The sequence below is a fragment of the Sinocyclocheilus grahami genome, unplaced genomic scaffold (assembly GCF_001515645.1).
Source record: "Sinocyclocheilus grahami isolate Dianchi unplaced genomic scaffold, SAMN03320097.WGS_v1.1 scaffold34.1, whole genome shotgun sequence".
Taxonomy (NCBI): domain Eukaryota; kingdom Metazoa; phylum Chordata; class Actinopteri; order Cypriniformes; family Cyprinidae; genus Sinocyclocheilus; species Sinocyclocheilus grahami.
Genome location: NW_015505213.1, coordinates 1,090,156 through 1,111,948, shown reverse-complemented (window position 1 = coordinate 1,111,948; position 21,793 = coordinate 1,090,156). Strand labels below are relative to the sequence as shown.

The 21,793-nt window shown below is 36.3% G+C and overlaps 2 protein-coding genes across 2 annotated transcripts; both read right to left on the bottom strand.

The window, feature by feature from the left end:
• Positions 1-6,395: 6,395 nt before the first annotated feature.
• On the bottom strand, positions 6,396-8,657 carry LOC107581326 (uncharacterized). Its single transcript, XM_016266838.1, has 2 exons — positions 8,425-8,657; positions 6,396-7,596 (listed from the first exon to the last, which is right to left on the bottom strand). Exon 2 carries the CDS (start codon positions 7,394-7,396, stop codon positions 6,458-6,460), a length of 939 nt encoding a protein of 312 aa, XP_016122324.1. The 5' UTR covers positions 7,397-7,596; positions 8,425-8,657; the 3' UTR covers positions 6,396-6,457.
• A 7,603-nt stretch (positions 8,658-16,260) lies between these two features.
• klf1 (Kruppel like factor 1 (erythroid)) lies at positions 16,261-19,622 on the bottom strand. Its single transcript, XM_016266835.1, has 3 exons — positions 19,309-19,622; positions 18,148-19,000; positions 16,261-17,094 (listed from the first exon to the last, which is right to left on the bottom strand). Exons 1-3 carry the CDS (start codon positions 19,372-19,374, stop codon positions 16,919-16,921), a joined length of 1,095 nt encoding a protein of 364 aa, XP_016122321.1. The 5' UTR covers positions 19,375-19,622; the 3' UTR covers positions 16,261-16,918.
• Positions 19,623-21,793: the final 2,171 nt, after the last annotated feature.

The following is a 21,793-nucleotide window of genomic DNA, read 5'->3' as shown; positions in this document are numbered from 1 at the left end:
GCAGCCCGCGCGCTCCCCCTTCATCTGTCGTGGTGCTGACGGACACTACGCAGACTGGGGGTGTTGGCCTTGAACTTGCCTTTCCCTCCCACTCCGCATTCTCCCCCATTCACTCACAGCTGCGTCTGCTACAGTTCCCTAGGCAACCGTTATGCTGCCTGCCTAGCAACTGGTTTTCCTCCCCCCTCCCTCCTTGTAGATAGAGAGAGGGGTTGATCGGGTGCTGGGAGAGACAAAGAACCCAATGTGTGTTTATCCAATGTGGATCATGGAATAGGAAGCAGCGTAGGCATCCTCTGTGGGGCTGTATTGTCTGAGCAACCACACTCGCCGGTCCACTAGTAGATCTGAGATCCAAGGGGAGCAGATGTTAATAGTTATGAATGGGGGCAATATTTTGAAATCCTGCCACGTCTTCATTCATAAAAGCAGAATGCCTAATAAACATTACACCTCAGTGTTTACAAATCAAGACCAGCTTTATATTGTAGAAGTGCATATCGTTTATTGATGTGTTTGTGTAGTTAAAGTACAGGATAAAAACACACATTTTATTATGTCATAGTCAACAGCCAGCCAATAAATATATAAACAAACCATGGTAGTGCCCCCACATGGTAATATTTCAAACATGAGACATGGTAAGTGTTTTAAAGGAATGGTTAACCCAAAAAATTTAAAATGGAGAACGTTTACGCACACTCAGGTGATCCAAGATGTAGATGAGTTTGTTTCTTCATCAGAGCAGATTGGGAGAAATTTAGCATTACATCACTTGCTGTATGAGAGTCCAAACAGCTGATAAAAACATCACAGTAATCCACAAGGGGGATTATTATGGATTATAGATTGGTATTTTAAAATACAGAACACAGAGCAATTTAGGTTGCTGAGCCTGTAAACCTTTTGTTTCCATCCACTGCTACTTGCCAGTGTCTTTTTGCATTGCTTGCATGTTTAACGTTCAGCATAAATGCATTCGTGAATCAATAACTTTGTCTCCTGCATCTTAAAATCGCAACAGAAGTGCTGATGTTGACATTGAACATGTAGCTGCGATAAACTGTCTCGCAGACAGTGAGACTGTGGGAATCTCTAGAGGAAATAAATTCACACATTCTTGTTTCTTTTAGCTTTGTATGTTGAATTCACTCCTTACTATAGAGAATCAATGACGTTCACTCTCACATCTTTAAATAGCCGTTTAGGTGCTGACGCTGCCATTGAAGTTGTTCCTGTAATCAGCCACTCTGTGAGCCAAATATACTGTTGCCCTGCAAAGAGCTGCTTGTGATCAGTCTACTGCGGAGTATATGCGGGTCATGTGTTTTGTTCACCAGATTTAAATATTTAAAATGGCAAATAAATATTATAAACTCTACTATGAATATGTTCAGTTCTATTCTGCAAGATGATTAGTTAAAAAAAAAAACTAATTTAAAAACTGTGATAAAAATAGTATGTTCTTGCAGAGACCCGAGAACATATTCTGACGTAATAGTAATCTGAAATCGTCATAAGACCAGTAAACATTATTAGAATTTAAAATAACTGTTTTCTATCTGAATATATTTTAAAATGTAACTGATTCAAGTCTTCAGTGTCACGTGATCTTTCAGAAATCAAATATGCTGATTTGCTGCTCAAGAGACAGTTGTGATGCTGAATATTTTTGAGGACATTTCTGATGAATAAAAAGCTCAAAAGAACAGAAATGATTTAAAATAGAAATGGTTTGTAACATGATAAATGTCTTTACTGTCATGTTTGATCAGTTTAACGTATCTGAATAAAAGTATTAATTTCTTACAGAATCTTAAAAAAATCTTACAGACCTCTTTAATGGTACTCTAACAGTATTATATATATATGTGTTTTAATTAGCTTTAGGCTGACTAAATAATAAAAACACATTGGTTATGATTTATCTTCTTAATTTTGAAATAACCAGATTCTGGATATTTCATTTCTGAGCAGAAATATATGCAGCGCTTTAAAATATACAATTCATTCTTTGTTGAGTCTTATAGATTATAAACATGGAAGCAGATAGACCTAAAGAATGTGGGTTTGTAAAGAAATGCATGCACTTTTGCTTTCACCAGAGGCTTTTTTTTAAATCTCACATCTTTTAATAACAGACCTGTGGTTTAAATCAGAGATGTAACATTTCACTTCCCTTCTTTCCGGGTAAAAACCAAAAAGTCCACACTTATTCATGAAACGAGAGCACATATTTGTATCAGATGTGTAAAATTAATGTGAAAAGAAAAATACTTTGAATTCAAAGTGCATTTAAATAAACTGGCAAAACCAAGAGTTCTCTCCCCAAGCAAAAGCCCAAACAGCGATTTAATGAAAAAATAACAGGTACCGAATAGGAAAAGTACACAAAAAAGGTTTAGATTTAATTGTCATTTGTGAAGGTTCAGTGTTGCTTAACTTCAACAAAGCTCCATACGCCACAACAGTAGACACAGAAGACAGCAGAACATTTTTCATTTCATCCAGCATGCAGTGAACATTACTAGTGGAGCAAACAGACATATGAAACGTTCACATAAATTAAAAATCACTTAAATTGCCAGCTGTTCCAGTGAACAACCAGCTGGCTTCTTATATTTGTCTGTAACAATCAGAAAAATGGGCTTCTTTCTTTGGATAGGCCAGAAGACAGGTTGGACGGATGATTTCAGTTCACTTTGGAGAGCTGATGTTGAGACAACAGTTTTTTGAGCTGGGCCACTTCTTCAGTCAAAGCGCTGATCTGGAATCTAATAGCACTGTGACTTTCTATATGCCTGTGAATTGAAGGGTTATTTTGAAGTGCTGTTGAACAAGCTGATGGCATTGTGTGTGTTTGTGACCTCCATAAAGCCTCTGTAGACTGAGACTGTGACGTATTCTCTACTGGAAGATGGACTTCAGCATCAGCACCTTCAATTCCACATGGAGTCTTGAAACGTAGTTTATGAGGAAGACCTTTCATATTGTTCGAAATGAAAATTTGCTTAAAATGTAATCCCCCTCAGGCCGTCCAAGATGTAGATGAGTTTGTTTCTTCATGAGAACAGAGAAATTTAGCAGCATATCACTTGCTCATCAATGGATCCTCTGCATTGAATGGGTGCCGTCAGAATGAGAGTCCAAACAGCAGATAAAAACTCCACAAGTAATCCACACCACTCCAGTCCATCAATAAACATCTTGTAAAGTGAAAAGCAGCATGTTTGTGAGGGAAAAAACATCATTAAGACTTTTTTTTAACTTAAAATCATTGTTCCTGGATAAAATATGAGTAATTTATCCATAATATTGCTTTCTCCAGTCATCTCGTCTGAATCAGGCAAGAAATATGCACAGAACAAGCACTGTTTACAAGCAAAAACAGTCCAAAACTGTTCAAGTATGTCGGTAGGTTTTGATGCGAGAGGACATAAGAGAATGGACTTTTTCAAGCTTTAAGGTTACAAAATGTCTTGAAAGATTAAACAAACTCATGAAAAAACATTGAAGATTGAATAAAGAAAGTCTTCTAAATTTTGTATGGCCTGAGGGTGAAATTGTCCATTTTTGGTGAACTTTACCTTTAAGAACCTTTTGACACAGTACGTGTATTTTTACCAGTGGCAAAAATAATCTTAAACCAGCTGCAACAATCTTTATAACATGTGCCCACTCAAACCAGGCTAGAATATGGAATCCTAGTGAAGTGCTAGGATCAAGAGGGTCACGGTTAGAGACATGTCAGTTTTAGGCCTCCACCGGCAGCCCGCGCGCTCCCCCTTCATCTGTCGTGGTGCTGACGGACACTACGCAGACTGGGGGTGTTGGCCTTGAACTTGCCTTTCCCTCCCACTCCGCATTCTCCCCCATTCACTCACAGCTGCGTCTGCTACAGTTCCCTAGGCAACCGTTATGCTGCCTGCCTAGCAACTGGTTTTCCTCCCCCCTCCCTCCTTGTAGATAGAGAGAGGGGTTGATCGGGTGCTGGGAGAGACAAAGAACCCAATGTGTGTTTATCCAATGTGGATCATGGAATAGGAAGCAGCGTAGGCATCCTCTGTGGGGCTGTATTGTCTGAGCAACCACACTCGCCGGTCCACTAGTAGATCTGAGATCCAAGGGGAGCAGATGTTAATAGTTATGAATGGGGGCAATATTTTGAAATCCTGCCACGTCTTCATTCATAAAAGCAGAATGCCTAATAAACATTACACCTCAGTGTTTACAAATCAAGACCAGCTTTATATTGTAGAAGTGCATATCGTTTATTGATGTGTTTGTGTAGTTAAAGTACAGGATAAAAACACACATTTTATTATGTCATAGTCAACAGCCAGCCAATAAATATATAAACAAACCATGGTAGTGCCCCCACATGGTAATATTTCAAACATGAGACATGGTAAGTGTTTTAAAGGAATGGTTAACCCAAAAAATTTAAAATGGAGAACGTTTACGCACACTCAGGTGATCCAAGATGTAGATGAGTTTGTTTCTTCATCAGAGCAGATTGGGAGAAATTTAGCATTACATCACTTGCTGTATGAGAGTCCAAACAGCTGATAAAAACATCACAGTAATCCACAAGGGGGATTATTATGGATTATAGATTGGTATTTTAAAATACAGAACACAGAGCAATTTAGGTTGCTGAGCCTGTAAACCTTTTGTTTCCATCCACTGCTACTTGCCAGTGTCTTTTTGCATTGCTTGCATGTTTAACGTTCAGCATAAATGCATTCGTGAATCAATAACTTTGTCTCCTGCATCTTAAAATCGCAACAGAAGTGCTGATGTTGACATTGAACATGTAGCTGCGATAAACTGTCTCGCAGACAGTGAGACTGTGGGAATCTCTAGAGGAAATAAATTCACACATTCTTGTTTCTTTTAGCTTTGTATGTTGAATTCACTCCTTACTATAGAGAATCAATGACGTTCACTCTCACATCTTTAAATAGCCGTTTAGGTGCTGACGCTGCCATTGAAGTTGTTCCTGTAATCAGCCACTCTGTGAGCCAAATATACTGTTGCCCTGCAAAGAGCTGCTTGTGATCAGTCTACTGCGGAGTATATGCGGGTCATGTGTTTTGTTCACCAGATTTAAATATTTAAAATGGCAAATAAATATTATAAACTCTACTATGAATATGTTCAGTTCTATTCTGCAAGATGATTAGTTAAAAAAAAAAACTAATTTAAAAACTGTGATAAAAATAGTATGTTCTTGCAGAGACCCGAGAACATATTCTGACGTAATAGTAATCTGAAATCGTCATAAGACCAGTAAACATTATTAGAATTTAAAATAACTGTTTTCTATCTGAATATATTTTAAAATGTAACTGATTCAAGTCTTCAGTGTCACGTGATCTTTCAGAAATCAAATATGCTGATTTGCTGCTCAAGAGACAGTTGTGATGCTGAATATTTTTGAGGACATTTCTGATGAATAAAAAGCTCAAAAGAACAGAAATGATTTAAAATAGAAATGGTTTGTAACATGATAAATGTCTTTACTGTCATGTTTGATCAGTTTAACGTATCTGAATAAAAGTATTAATTTCTTACAGAATCTTAAAAAAATCTTACAGACCTCTTTAATGGTACTCTAACAGTATTATATATATGTGTTTTAATTAGCTTTAGGCTGACTAAATAATAAAAACACATTGGTTATGATTTATCTTCTTAATTTTGAAATAACCAGATTCTGGATATTTCATTTCTGAGCAGAAATATATGCAGCGCTTTAAAATATACAATTCATTCTTTGTTGAGTCTTATAGATTATAAACATGGAAGCAGATAGACCTAAAGAATGTGGGTTTGTAAAGAAATGCATGCACTTTTGCTTTCACCAGAGGCTTTTTTTTAAATCTCACATCTTTTAATAACAGACCTGTGGTTTAAATCAGAGATGTAACATTTCACTTCCCTTCTTTCCGGGTAAAAACCAAAAAGTCCACACTTATTCATGAAACGAGAGCACATATTTGTATCAGATGTGTAAAATTAATGTGAAAAGAAAAATACTTTGAATTCAAAGTGCATTTAAATAAACTGGCAAAACCAAGAGTTCTCTCCCCAAGCAAAAGCCCAAACAGCGATTTAATGAAAAAATAACAGGTACCGAATAGGAAAAGTACACAAAAAAGGTTTAGATTTAATTGTCATTTGTGAAGGTTCAGTGTTGCTTAACTTCAACAAAGCTCCATACGCCACAACAGTAGACACAGAAGACAGCAGAACATTTTTCATTTCATCCAGCATGCAGTGAACATTACTAGTGGAGCAAACAGACATATGAAATGTTCACATAAATTAAAAATCACTTAAATTGCCAGCTGTTCCAGTGAACAACCAGCTGGCTTCTTATATTTGTCTGTTACAATCAGAAAAATGGGCTTCTTTCTTTGGATAAGCCAGAAGACAGGTTGGACGGATGATTTCAGTTCACTTTGGAGAGCTGATGTTGAGACAACAGTTTTTTGAGCTGGGCCACTTCTTCAGTCAAAGCGCTGATCTGGAATCTAATAGCACTGTGACTTTCTATATGCCTGTGAATTGAAGGGTTATTCTGAAGTGCTGTTGAACAAGCTGATGGCATTGTGTGTGTTTGTGACCTCCATAAAGCCTCTGTAGACTGAGACTGTGACGTATTCTCTACTGGAAGAAGGACTTGAGCATCAGCACCTTCAATTCCACATGGAGTCTTGAAACGTAGTTTATGAGGAAGACCTTTCATATTGTTCACTTGCCATCCTAATGAATTTGTATCCACTGCTGTAATACCGCTTGGCTGTTCACCAGGGAATTTACGGATATGTTCACCTCCAGCATCATCTGAAAGCTCTGGGCTCCCAATGCTTGACCCTCCAGGCATGAAGAACCGAAAGTTTTGCGCCTCATCTGGACCACCATGCTGTGGGATTGATAATGCGTGAACAAAAGTAGGTTGTAAGTTTGTACTGGGGCAGTTGTAGGGTATTGCTGGAGATGTTTGGTTATGTGGACCAAAGGAGCAGATCTGTGCTGGTGAATCTGTGGGATCTTTGATCAAACCGAATTTGAACTTAAGTGCCAGTAGCTCAGCTTTCAGACGGGCGTTGTCTTCAAGAAGAGCCAGAACGTTGCTTTCTACCACCTTGTCATTGATGCGGCGTTTCTCACGCGAATGCCTGGCAGCTTCGTTGTTCTTTTTGCGCTTGTCCCAATAACCTTGGTCTTTTTTCTCGGCAGGGATACACTCACGTTTGCCATGTAGAGTGATACGGCTGTCAATCTCAGAGCTTTCTTGGTCTTTCAGACCTCTGGGATGGATAAGAAAAGAGCGGGCTAGCATGCAGCTGGACGTTAATATGGACACTGTTTCTTCTGTGAAGGACATAGTTCCATCCTGACTGACTGGATCACTTATTTCTTGAGGGTACACCACTCTGTTCTGCCAGCGTGACACTTGAATCCTTTATGCTTTGAGTCTGGGGCTTATTGTGTGTTTGAAATCACAAGACAAGCTCACAGGTCGTCTAAAATGTTGGCACTCAAAAAAACTCTCTTTGTTGCCATCTTGAAGATCTTTACATCCCCCTAGTGGTTGAGTGCAGAAATAAAATTAAGGGGTTTATGTAGGCTCACATATTACGTAACTGTGAAGCAATATGGCAATTTTAGAAATAAAGGTGTATATAATACATGTGAAGCCAAATTATAAAGACAGTAACTTTAGAACATTTAAGCATAACTTAAAAACAAAGAGCCATGGTAATTGATTATTCAGATTTTAAATTCTAATTAATAATTAAATTCTAGTTTTTGAAAGTTGTGGCTTAAATAGCACTTTTAAATGTCAATAACTAAATAGAGAGGAAACTTTAACAGACTGGGGGGGGGGGAATAATAGGCTACTTTTTAATGTTTTTTTTTTTAATTTTTTATCAAAAGCCTATGAAATGATAGCAATGATAGTGTTACTGATAGTATTACTAAAAAAATCCATGATATTTTTTAAACAAATATTAATATAGTTAATATTTACCTTGAAAAATATATTTGACAACTTTTGAAGTAATGGAAATGGTAATATCTATCTATCTAGTAACCAACTTAAATACAAAGATTGCATTATAAAGAACTTGGGCACGTTTTTTACTAGGTTTTTAAAGGATTTTATTTTGTCAGATATTTTGCATCTCTCCCATGGCTATTATGTTACACCATAACAGTAGCCTAATGTATGCTACTCATTTATATATATAAAATAATAAAAAAAAATTTTTGCATTTACACGCGGTTGCTGAACGTGGAGTGCTTAAAACGTGCTCACTAACTAATATTAAGCTTTTTGAGATTATTTCAAAGTCTGATGCTTTTGCAAGTATACTACGTCAGTCATATGAATTTATTAGATCTGCTTACCTTTCAGTAAAACGCTGAATGGTTCACTTTAAAATCACCCGCGGCAGCTGCATGCCAGGAGAAAGTTCTGCTGCGATATAATCACTGAATGAAACGCTGCACTGGCGTGCTCTTCCTCTTTGTCGCGAGCTCGTGATCAGAGTCAGGCAGGCCAGGGGTCTGTCTTCATACCTCTGTTCCTCTGAAGGGTTCAGCTCGGGTCGCGAGGTCAGCTGTATCAACTCTGAGTCAGACCGACCAACGAACGCAACAGCAGAGCGCGTAAAATGCTCACCAATGCTGGATTAAACATAAACACGACATAAATACAATAAATATATCCATTTTGAACATGCCACAGTGTTAAGAGCAGCAATATACAAACGTTCAAATGGTGGCAAGTGTTTGCGTTACAGAAATCCTGAATTATTTGGTGTAGTTACTTGTAAATGCACTTTATGCTGTTGTAGTGAATTATTTTGACATGTAATATGTAACAGTCTTTGTGGTTATGTTGATATACTTGGCAATAACGGAGGCAATTGATCTCTTGATGTAATTAGACGAGATCAGGGGTAGGCAAATTCGGTCCTAGAGAGCCGCAGTCCTGCAGAGTTCAGCTCCAACCCTAATCAGACACACCCGAACAAGCTAATCAATGTCTTCAGGATTACTAAGGCTATAGGCAGGTGAGTTTTGTTTTCAGGGTTGGAGCTGAACTCTGCAGGACTGCGGCTCTCTAGGACCGAACTTGCCTACCCCTGGACTAGATCAAAAGAATATGCTGGGTTCAATACAAATTGTGCTCAATTGGCAGCATTTGTGGCATATTGTGGATTATGCCTACTACAAAAATTATTTTCGACTTATTTTCTTGAAATTTTTTTTTTTTCACATTCAGTGACCAGTTTTTGGGAAGTTAAAAGCAAAAATGTGAAGCTTATACTAAAAATGGTAAAAGCTTCCATTTATACTTCTGTTAAGAAAATTATAACTTGAGCTGTAAAGCTGTTCTTATCATTTTATTGGTTGTTTTAGGGATTTAGTCATGTTGTCATGACAACAAAATTATTGGATATGGATTGGCCTTTTCTTCTATTGAGTGCCCCATTGTCAGATTTTTTTTTTAATTTTTATTTTGTCTACATGCCACAACAGTACAACTTAACTTGTACTGACCCCTGGAAGATTCCTTTAGTTAAAAGTTTGTAGCTGATCTTGAATTCTGAATCGATCTAGCCAGTCCAAGATCTGTTTCACAGGACAGGCCTGCCTTTTTGGTTGTTTACAAAATATTAATTATGCGCTGGAATAACTGGAAAAAGCCTAACCTGCATTCTTGACTTAATTGTTTTCATAGATTTCACCCGCAGTGATACAACATCACTTTTTTATGTTAGAGTCTGTTTTGTTTTAAGCAAATGCACTTGTGATAGTAGCCATGCTGAATGGAGAAAGTGACTTTAAGCTTATGAGCAGCTTTACACATTTATCTGATGTGTAATCCTGGAGAGCTCCTTACAGGCCATCCTTTCGGCACAGTATTGGCGAGTCTTTAATTTCATAAATTATTTATGACGTTCTGTAACAGGACATCTCTGGTCAGTCTCTGTCCACCACAGGTCCTTGAACTGCAAAAGGTTGAATTGCTAATAAATTAGAAAAATTATTCTAATCTAGTGCTTGTCAAAGGTTTGAAAACATTATGATTTTTAAATATTTTTATGAAATCTCTTAGGCTCACCAAGGGTGCATTTATTTGTTCAAAAATATATTGAAAACAATAATATTGTGAAATATTATTACAATTTGAAATAACTATTTTGTATTTGAATATGTTTTTAAATTACCCCCCCCCCCCCAACATTTGAATGGGAGTGTATCATGGTTTCTGCATAAATATTAAGCAGCATAACTGTTTTCAACATCAATAATAATAAGAAATGGTTCTTGAGCAGCAAGTCAGCATATTAGAATGATTTCTGAAGGATCATGTGACACTGAAGACTGAAGTAATGATGCTGAAAATTCAGCTTTGCACCACAGAAATTAATTACATTTTAAAATATATTACAATAGACAACAGTTATTTTAAATTGTATTACTATTTCACAATATTAATGTTTGTACTGTATTTTTGAGCTCATAAATGCAGCCTTGGTAAGCATAAAACACTTAAAAACATTGACAAATCGTATTTTTTCCAAACTTTTGACAAGTACTGTACATAGTCTTACATAGGGCCTGTCTTGGAAAAGAAATGTCCTCAGGCAGCCTGAGATAAACATCGTAAGGACTTTTTGTAAAGTAGTCCTTCATTGAGTTACTGCTGTACAATGAAACCTTATTTCTCAGTCTTCCAGTCAGACACAACACTTACTGTATTTCTTACTTTAAAGAACCTTCACCCTTAAATAAAGGAGTGTACATATGCAACTAATTTGATCAGATGAGTCGGGATATGTTGGCAGAATATGCTGGAACAGAGAAATTATTCATAGAGTAGCATTCTTTTATTTTCCATGTGCTCTTAAAAGCTTATACGGTATGAAGACCAATTAACAATTTTTTACTGTTTTAAGAGCAGTTTTATTACTGCAATTCCGCATAATAAGTACGAACACATGCTCTGTTATGGCTTGTGACGTCTCTGTTAGATTAAGTACATTAAGGCAGTTGCTTAAGTCTGAGTCACTGAGCCTACACACACACACACACACACACACACACACAGAGATAGGGCTCTTGAACAGATATCACAGGGTGAGTTGAGGACAGAGCGATGTCAACACTTACTCATTTCCCTCTCTCTATCTCTGTCTGGTTTTCAGTGTATGGTGTAAATTGTTGTTTTGAAGCCCAGTCTGCTTAGTCTGGTCAATCTGCTCAAATGCATTTTATCATAGACAGCAAATGCAAAGTAGCAATTAAATGCAAGAGGAGCAACTAGTATCCTTTAATCTCCACAGTACAACATATGGCTCAATTTACTGTTATAAATTACTGGGGAAAAAAATATTTCACTACTTTCAGATATTCTGAGTGTTAAAACTTTCTTGGCTAATTTAAGAAAATGTGCATGATATGCAGCAAAATAAGACTAAAGAAGGGTATTGTAATAAATAAAGAGGGGATTTTGCATTAATATTATTTCCTCATTTTTGAAAAGTAAATTGTTCGTCATAAGACTTCCATGAGACAACTTGTCAATTAGCACCTTTTTTAAATTTTTTTTTTTTTTGAGAAGTCACATTTCTTTGGCCCTAGACATGTTCCTCTATTTTCAATTTATAACAAAGCTCCTGAAAAAAAATTATAATTAGGCATATTAGTTTTTCCATATCTGATTTCTCCTCACCTATAGGACAATTTACATAAAAAACGGCTTATTTATTTATTTATTTTTTAAATGTACTGTAGAATTTTGTGTGTGTCTTTGTACAGGTCAATGCAATCAGACATCAGAAAACAGTCCATGCATTCAGAAATTAAACACAAATTGGAAACTCAAAATTGGCTTCTTTCTTTTAAACCGAATGTTTTCATGACCTCACTCTTCTTCCATGTCTTGGTAACACTGTAGCATTACTTTCTTCTAAGCAAGAGCCATGCATGCAAGTTAATGAACCAGTATGCCAAGAACTCCAGCTCATGGCTGATAGATCTGTTTGATGTCAAAGAAAGGTACAATAATGTGAGGCTGGAATGACATGGTGGTGAATAAATGATGAAAATGTTTTGGTGAACTAGTTTAAGTGATGTTGTGTTGCATTCGCTGAGCTATTGTGCTTTCAGAGGCTGTAGCGGAAACCTTATTCTTCCTGCCTCCCATCTTTCTCTCTGTCTGTCACTGTGGGCTTCTGATCCTTGTTTAATATCATTTTATTCACAATTATCTTATAAGGCACAGCAATGTGCCACCATATATTGTTCATGTCTAAAATTGATGTGCTGTGTGACACAGAGCTGAGGACAAGATGTTTTCAATTCTATTGAATTCTATTGTTATATATATAAGGACATAACAAATCATCTGGTCCTTAGAAGGTCTTAAAATGAAGAAAATACAACCTCAGATGAACAACAAATGACATATTGCATTTTGTCATTATTTATTTAACAAAAATGAAGCCGTGTGGAAAAACTAAGTACACCCCATGATTCAATAGCTTGTAGAGCCGTGTTAACTTAAAGTAACAATAAAGTAACAGCAATAACTTAAAGTAATTGGTTTCTGTATGACTTTATCAGACTCTCATATCATTGTGGAGGAATTTAGAATTTTGAGCCACACTTCTTTACAACATGGCTTCAGTACGGCATCTGTTTACGCACAGCTCTCATAACCATTTCAGCATTCACGTCTGGACTTTGACTGGCCCATTTCAACACCTTGATTGTTTTCTTTTTCAGACATTCCGTTGTAGATTTGTTGGTGTGCTTGAAATCATTGTCCTGTTGCATGACCCAATTCGGCCAAGCTTTAGCTGTCGGACAAATGGCCTCACATTTGACTATGCAGAGTACCAGAGGAGTTCATGGTCGACTCAATGACTGCAAGGTGCTCAGGTCCTGTGGTTGCAAAACAAGCTAATATCATCACCTCTCCCTGTATTTACCTAGTTCTAAGACCCTCTAAGGACCAGATTTATTGTGTCCTGACACATAAAGCCATAGGATTCAAAGAGGGTGTACTGTCTTTTTCACATGACTGTATGAGTTAATTAAGAATGTCCTTAGGTGTCTTGAAAAGTATGTGTGATGAGATTCAGCAAACTTATGGAAATTGATTTGTCCCCAGAGTATATTAAGTTAATTAAAACATATTTTCATTAACAAGACTTCTCTTATCATTATATCCATATACAGTATGTGTTCTGGACAGTGTTGGGGAAAGTTACTTTTAAAATTAATGCATTACAATATTGCGTTACTCCATAAAAAAGTAACTAATTACGGTACTTAGTTACTTTTTATGGAAAGTAATGTGTTACGTTACTTTTGCGTTACTTTTTAAATCTGGACAGGGCTTGCTTGTTTGTTTTTTAAATAAAAAAGTTATATTTTTGGCAAATATAAAAGCCTTTTCACACCAAAAGTGAAATGAATAAGCCTCAGGCTGAAGGGAAAGTAAATTTACGTCCGTACAGTAGAATGCAGAAAAAGATATTAATTAAAGTGATAGTTCACCCAAAAATGAAAATTCTGTCATCATTTACTCACCCTCAAGTAGTTTCAAACCTGTATGAATGTCTTTGTTCTGCCGAACAGAAAGGGAGATATTTTGAAGAAAGTTTGTAACCAGGCTGTTTTGGGGCACCATTGACTTCCATAGTAGGAGAAAAAAATACTATGAAAGTCAATGGTGCCCCAGAACTGCTCTGTTTCCCACATTCTTCAGAATATCTTCCTTTGTGTTCTGCAGAACAAAGACATTCATACGGGTTTGAAACTACTTGAGGGGGAGCAAATGATGACAGAATTTTCATTTTTGGGTGAACACACCTTTAATGCATATTTATTTTAGAACTACAGTAACATCTTCTGATTTCTCTCAACATGGGGACAGGAGAGCTGTCAATCAATAAATTGGAAAAAAAAGTAACTTGCGTTACTTATTTGAAAAAGTAACTCCGATATTCTCTTGTAAATTAAAAAGTAATGCGTTACTTTACTAGTTACTTGAAAAAAGTAATCTGATTACATAACTCGCGTTACTTGTAACGCGTTACCCCCAACACTGGTTCTGGAGGGGAAAGTTAGCAATGCTAAATTGTTACGTGGTAACAGTCTGATTTGCCTCTTAAACAAGTGTAATATCTACTAATCAGACCCACAATGCATTGTGTCCTCAGATGGCCCCTAACAGCGATTTCATGAGTGCATGTGTGACGCGTGTCTGACGCTCAGAACATAACCCAGGCTAATCCCAGACTGCTTAATCTCAGTTGTATCCCCCCAAACAGGTTTAACACCATAAACCGATAGGGCCTTACTATGGCCAATAAATCTCGTGGTAACTGTGTGTCTTGCACGTCTTGTCAGATTTCTTCCTTTTTGTTTTAGCATTTATATATAGAGTGGTTGCCAAAATTATTTGAACACTATTTTCACCAGCTAAGCAATGGTTTTAAATCAGCTATTTCTGTCTTTTGCTGTAGTGTGTAAATAGGAAATATCAGTTTACATTTCCAAACATTCATTGTGCCATTAATTGTAATAATTGAAGAATCTTGGAGACGTTGTCATAAATCCAGAAGAACTTTGGCAACGTCTCCAAGATTCCTCAAGAGACCTACCTGCAAAGCTACCTGAAAAACTATGCGCAAGTACACCTAGGGCAAAAGCTGCTTTAAATGCAAAGGATGGTTGCAACAAATGTTGATTTAATTTAGTTAATAGAAGTTAATTGATAAAGAAAATCTATTTACATTTAGACATTTAGCAGACGCTTTTATCCAAAGTGACTTACAAATGAGGACAATGGAAGCAATCAAAATCAACAAAAGAGCAATGATAAGCAAGTGCTATAAGTCTCAGTTAGCTTAATGCAGTACACGTAACAAGGCTTTTTTTTATTTTTTATCAAATAATAAATAAAAACAAAACAGATAGAATAGAGCAAGCTAGTGTTAGATGCCTTTTTGCTTTTGTTAATCAGAAGTCAGAAAGTCCTGATCTTCTTGATGTTGAATAAAGCAAATCTGCAGGACCAGGCTGTTTTAGCAAAGTGGTCTGAGAAAGTTATCAATCATAACTCCAAGGTTTCTGGCTGCTTTTGAAGGAGTTATGGTTGATGTGCCTAACTGGATGGTGAAATTGTGATGAAACAATGGGTTTGATGGAACTACAAGCAGTTCTGTCTTAGCAAGGTTGAGTTGAAGGTGATGTTCCTTCATCCAGCAAGAAATGTCTGTTAGACAAGCTGAGATGCGAGCAGCTATCGTCGGATCATCAGGATGGAATGAGAGGTAGAGTTGAGTGTCATCAGCATAGCAGTGATATGAAAAGCCATGTTTCTGAATGACAGAACCTAGTGATGCCATGTAGACAGAGAAGAGAAGTGGACCAAGAACTGAGCCCTGAGGCACCCCAGTAGTTAGATGTTGTGACTTGGACACCTCACCTCTCCAAGATATCTTGACGGACCTATCTGATAGATAAGACTCAAACCACTGGACTGTGGTTCCTGAGATGCCCTTTGCCAATAGGGTTGACAGGAGGATCTGGTGGTTAACTGTGTCAAAAGCAGCGGACAGATCCAGCAAGATAAGTATTGAAGATTTTGAATCCGCTCTTGCCAGTCTTAGGGCTTCAACAACTGAGAGCAAGGCAGTTTCGGTTGAATGTCCACCACATAAATGAACATTTATGACATTATTTTTGACAGCATTTTTTTGTATTTGTTCTGAAATAGCATTTGTTCAGCATTGTTTCTTCATGTCATTCCAGACAGACTGGACGATGATGAGATCAGATCTCTGTGTGGAGCACTGACTGTTGTCAGACTCCTTGTGCAAACAGAACAACTTTATAATTCACATTTATTCAGCGCACTGGAGCAGTAGATGCACACACACTGTGTTGTGTGTTAGTTTGCCATCTATTGGTTGGAAATAAGACTTACAGAAAGTGCAGAATTGCAGTTGCTTTATTAGTGAATAAGATCACTTAAATAGATGATCACATATTCAGTATAACAATAAATGCTTCACAAAAACATTAACATTAGCATGAAAGGCAAAATATATTTATTTTTCTCTTGATGGTATCCTTTTCTATAAATAGCAATATTACCATTACACATGAAGACTCTTATGACTTTTGGTAACATTTAAAATGCCAAAGAACTCCCACACAATAAGGACTATAGACAATAAATAAGAAATCAGATTCAATTATGTAAAATAATAATGCTCATCGCTGACCTGAACAGCAACATATATATATATATTGTTTTGTCATTTTCTGTAAAATGAATCACACTATTAAGCTACATATATTTCTGCATCTCTATGTACATGAGCTAATTCCAATTCATATCCATCAGGAATTTCCTTACATTACTAATAATGTACTCTTACATAACTACTTTTCTTTTCTCTTTCTTTTTTATTTTTCACAGTAATCCATTTTTGATGGGTGGATTTCAATTAATTGTTTACCGTTTGCTAATTCATACAGTTTTGTTAAAGGGTCCAGATTGGAAATAAGTCTGATGTTTTTACTGTAAGTAAAGACAAATTTGGAGCTCTTGATTTTGGTGTGAAACCTACTTATGATTATGATTTTATTTTTGAAAGAAAAAAAAATCACCAATGCATCCCCTTTAGCATTTTAATGTACAGTATGTACATGTCAGTTGTCTATATTTATGTAATAGTGCTTTATGGATAAACAATGTCCAGCACCTCACCTGCTGAACACAGGTCCTCTCTAAACCTCTAAAAGGCCCTCACGGACTAACCTCAATGTGTGGACGCATTTGCTTTTTGTGTTTTGTTTGTGTTTGGCCTCACACATGTCTCTTCATGTGTAACGCCAGGTGGTCGGAACGGCTGAAGGCTCTGTGGCAGAGCATGCACTCATATGGCTTCTGTCCCGTGTGTTTTCGGAAGTGTCTCGTCAACTCATCCGAACGGGCAAACTTCCACCCGCAACCTTCCCACGTGCAGTGGTACGGCTTTTCACCTGAGGACAACAGAAATACAAGAAGGTAAAGACATGGGGGTGCATTTCTACATAGTCTCAGCCTCTTCATATTCTGTATATTTCGCTTTGCTTTCTGATTTCTAAAAATTATGATCGCAACTTTTTCCACTTTTCCATATTTTTTACATAATGGTCTATTGTAGAATAATCTACTTCAGAAAACTGTGCCCCTTAAAAAGCTTATAAAACAAAATGAACTGTGATTAGATGGTTTACAAGTGAGTCAAATGGTCTCTTTCTTTCTAAAAATGCATTCAAACAAGGCTTATGAAATGTGTACACCACAATGAAGCAGTAAATAGCAACAGGATATGATTTCAATCTCCAGGGTTTGCATGTGTCTAAACGGAAGTGAATGAAGAGAGAAATCTCTTGCAGTGTTATTGTTAATTAAACTAAAATTCTAATATTAAACATTCTTTAGTTAATTGATAAAGCTAAAATAAATAATAATTCTAAAATAAAATAATTAGATTAATAATATTATTAATTTTTAAATTAGAAATGGAACATTAGAAATATTGCTGAAGTACTAAAATTACTAAACGAAAACAGAAATAATAGTAAATTTAAGCTAAATAGAAATGAAAAATTAAAAAAAAGACAAAAAGCACATAACAAAAATGCAACCATAGTAAAACAAAAACTGAAATAACAATAAATTGAAGCAAAATAGAAATCTAAATAAACTATAATATATATATATATATATATATATAAACAAAAATAAAATAATTACTAAAACTAATCAGTAAAACCGAAAATGTAAAATTAAAGCTAATTAATAATAACAGTAAATACTATCATAGAAATGAATTAATAAATAAAATGTTCTAGTATGACCTTATAGTTGTCGGCCAGATTCATAGCGAGACTATTTTCTATTTTTAAATTCTATTCTATTCTATTTTCATTATTTGAAATAAATTTTTATAGGATTTTTTGTTACAGATTTGCAGTTAAAATATGCCATTCTGTAATATTCTGACCCTAAACATGGACATAAAAAGTGAAAGTGTGTTTTCATATTACCTGTGTGTGTTCGGAGGTGTGCTTTGAGATGAGAGCTCTTGGTGTAAGTCTTATGGCAGCCTGGGTATTCACAACTGTGAACCGTGGCTTTCCTCTTCAACACCCCCCTCCGCATGCGCTTCCCCCCCAGACCTGCAGGGGGCACTGTGGAGTCGGGCACCATGCTCTGTGTGGACGGATAGTGGCTGGCCGGCTGCCTGTGCACGTAGTTCACTTGCGGTTGGTAGAGTCTGGGCTGTGAGTAGTTTTGGATGAAGTTATAGTGATGGTGTGGAGGAAACACCAGTGCGTCCATGGCAATCCCAGACATCTGGGAAGGGAAGGGTATCAAAGATGCAGGCTGAGGATAGTGTCCAAAATCCCACGACTTCATCCTCCCCATGCTGTTTCTCTCATTTTCTCTGTTGATGTCATTAGCAATAGGGAAACTACTGAACTGATGGGGGTTTTCTGCTTGTGAGAACGATTTTGCCACTTGCTGCTGCTGCTCCAAATATCCTCCATTAAAAAGGTCAGGCAATGAGGAACTTAAAGTTGCTTCATGAGGAAGCAGCTCAGCCAGAGAACTTGTAATGGTCACTTGGTGTCCGTTTGATCTTGACTCCTGGACCTGGTAAAGATCAGGACTGTGAACCTGGTCCTGCATCGGCGGCCGCTGGGAAGTGTAGTTTTGAGAGTTGGACCGTCCAGGTGATGCGCCACCCCAGTCAGACAGCAGGAACTCCATATCCCAGCATCCCTCACTGTCATCATGGTTTTCATTTGACAGAAACTGAGAAGGTTTATAGCTGCCAGTGCTTTGGTGTAGATCCTTGGAGTCCAGATCCGAGAAGCCTTTTTCAAACTTCCAAGCCTTTGGAATTATCAAATATTTAAAAATTGATGTTGACATTTCTTGATTAACCATTTTGAATTAAATATGTGAATTTCTAAATATGTTAGTTTCTGAACCACAGCATCTCCCTTCAGTTTTTTTCTCTTTTAGGGGATTTCTTGGAGAAATGACAATCATGTTTGTTATGCAACTAGTCAGCTGTCATAATGGAAGATGATATCATAAGATTAAACTCCCTATCAAAATGAACAGTTACAGTTGTAATTACCATAAAAAACAGTAAATAAACCAAGTTTGGTGAGATAAAATATCTGAAACAAACATACCTTCATGTTTTCGGAGGCGTTGCAGAAGTTTGAAAACGAAGGCAGTACGGCTTGAGTCACAGCCATTCGTTTGGTGCTTTTAGCATTTATTATCGAAATATCTTTCTAATGTCCCCAAAAGAGGCAAATAAATGTCGTCTTTTGTATTTGTCCAAAAAGAGTCTTAGATGTGCAATAGGTAAAGGGCAGGAACCCAGAAATTAGTGTTAAAGATATTTACAAAATAGGTTCACGGTGGCATTAATGCTAGTTACCCTTTCCCTCTCTTTCTTCCCCCCTCTCTTTCTCCCTCTCTTTTTCTCTCTATCAGTGATAAACTTACGTTTTAAGACCCTGACAGTTGTGATTGTGGGTGGAGTTTAAATTTGAGTCCAAAAATTTGAAAGTACTTTTGAGTCATTGCAGTTCAGCATGTTAAACTCAACCAAAATAATAGTAGCAATGCGGATAAACACACTAAATGAAATTCTGGTATCAAAACACTTTATTTATCATATCACCTATTTTAATTCTAGTGAGCCATTTGGAGAGGGGAAAAAAGCATGTATCCAATATTCTTCTGATGACTGTTCACACTGATATTTGTTTATGAGGGCATTTTAAAACTAAAATTATATATATATATATATATATATATATAATATATATATATATATATATATATATATATATATATATATATATATATATATATATATATAAATTCTATAATTAAATAATACATATTTATGAAAAAAAATAAATGCAGTTGTTAATAATAAATTATACATGCAGTAGATTAATCAGCAAATAATGGTCAACATAAACTTAAATTTGTTTAATATAGGCTAATATTTAAAAAATAATTTGTTAAAAAATGTTGAAATTCAATTTAAATAAATGTCATTGAAATATAATCAATGCTTTTAATGTATAAAGTATGATAAAGTATTATATGTTATGATATAGAAAGCTAAGGTGTGTTGAACACCATTTGCAAACAGTATCAAGGGTGTTAATTGAGCTGAAGTGGAATATACAGTGTCTACATTTACACTCAGAGCTCTAATTTCATGCAATACATCTCCTGTGAAACAAATAAACTCACTACAGTGTCTGTGTTAGTGTACGATTCTCAGAAGGCCGATTGCATGCTTTTAGCCTAATCCATTATTCCATATATTCTTTAAAGGTGACATCTCATAAAGTTGGTTGAGAGAATGCCTAGTGTTTGCACTGCTGTGATCTATGCAAGAGTGGCTACTTTGCAGAAGCTAAAATAATATGTTTTTGTCAAAACAAAATCAGTATCCTTCCATTTGTGTTATTTCAAGTTTGTTGACCACTTTACTCTAAATTTAAAATGAGGAATATAGAACCAACAAATAATACGTGGATGTGTCCCAACTGGTACTTAACTGATTTTATTTTATATACCGCAGAATATTTTAGAAACTTTCCACAGCATTTTCATTATATATCAGTTCCCTAAAGTAGTTTCAGGATATTGCATATAATGTAGGCAATATTTATTTATATAGCATATAGAAAACGGGGGATGCTGGGGTCATTTAACCACAAGGCAAAACAACTATTATTATTAAATGTCACTGGGTTATGTTTTATGTGTAGAGTGATCATATCATTGCTATTATGATAAAATATAAAAGTGCTTGTTGGCTATGAAGTTTTATATGAAATTCTAGAAGTGACAAAAGACTGAATTTTCAGGTATTATTTTATGATGGTTTACATTGGTTCATTATACTTAGGATTTGGATCAAAGGTCATTTTTCAGGTGGTTTCACATTATAGGGATCAGCACAATGATTATGAAAAAATGGGGACGATACACAAGAAACAGAAATGGCGATATTTGTTTTCCTGTCCGTGTGACACTGACAAAACAATCAAATGGCCACAGTTCCTCCCAGCTGCAGTAAACATGATGTTAGATTTAAAATACAGGTCCTGCATTACTATCCTAACCACAGGGTTGAGAGGAACAAAAAATAAACCACATTGGTCAATATCGACCGCTAGTCTGGATAGTGGGAAGGATGGATACACACTCAGAAATATCAGTGGACAAATTGAAGGTTGTTTGGAAGAAGACACACAGATGAGTGAGTTTTGCACATGAATACATGAATTTCCTGTCATTGTCATGCAGTATTAGCTCACATGTGTCACTCTTGGGAGTGTCTTTGTGCCTTTCTTCTTTGCTGTGATGGAAGGATGTGGTTTTCTTAAACACATGAAACATGCTCGTTGGTGCTTTTAATGCGTGGATGAGGAAGTTTGCGCAAGTGAATGGGAAGGGAGGTTCAGCTAGTGGTGATTTTATGCATCTGTCTTACCACTTAATCCACAAGTCATAAAGACATTTGGAGACATTTGACACCTATAAGACTTTTGAAGCTCTAATAACTGTAAAGAAACTGGAATATTTGGACTTCAGCACTGGAAAAATGTCATTTTGTGGGTATTTCCTCACAGCTTTGAT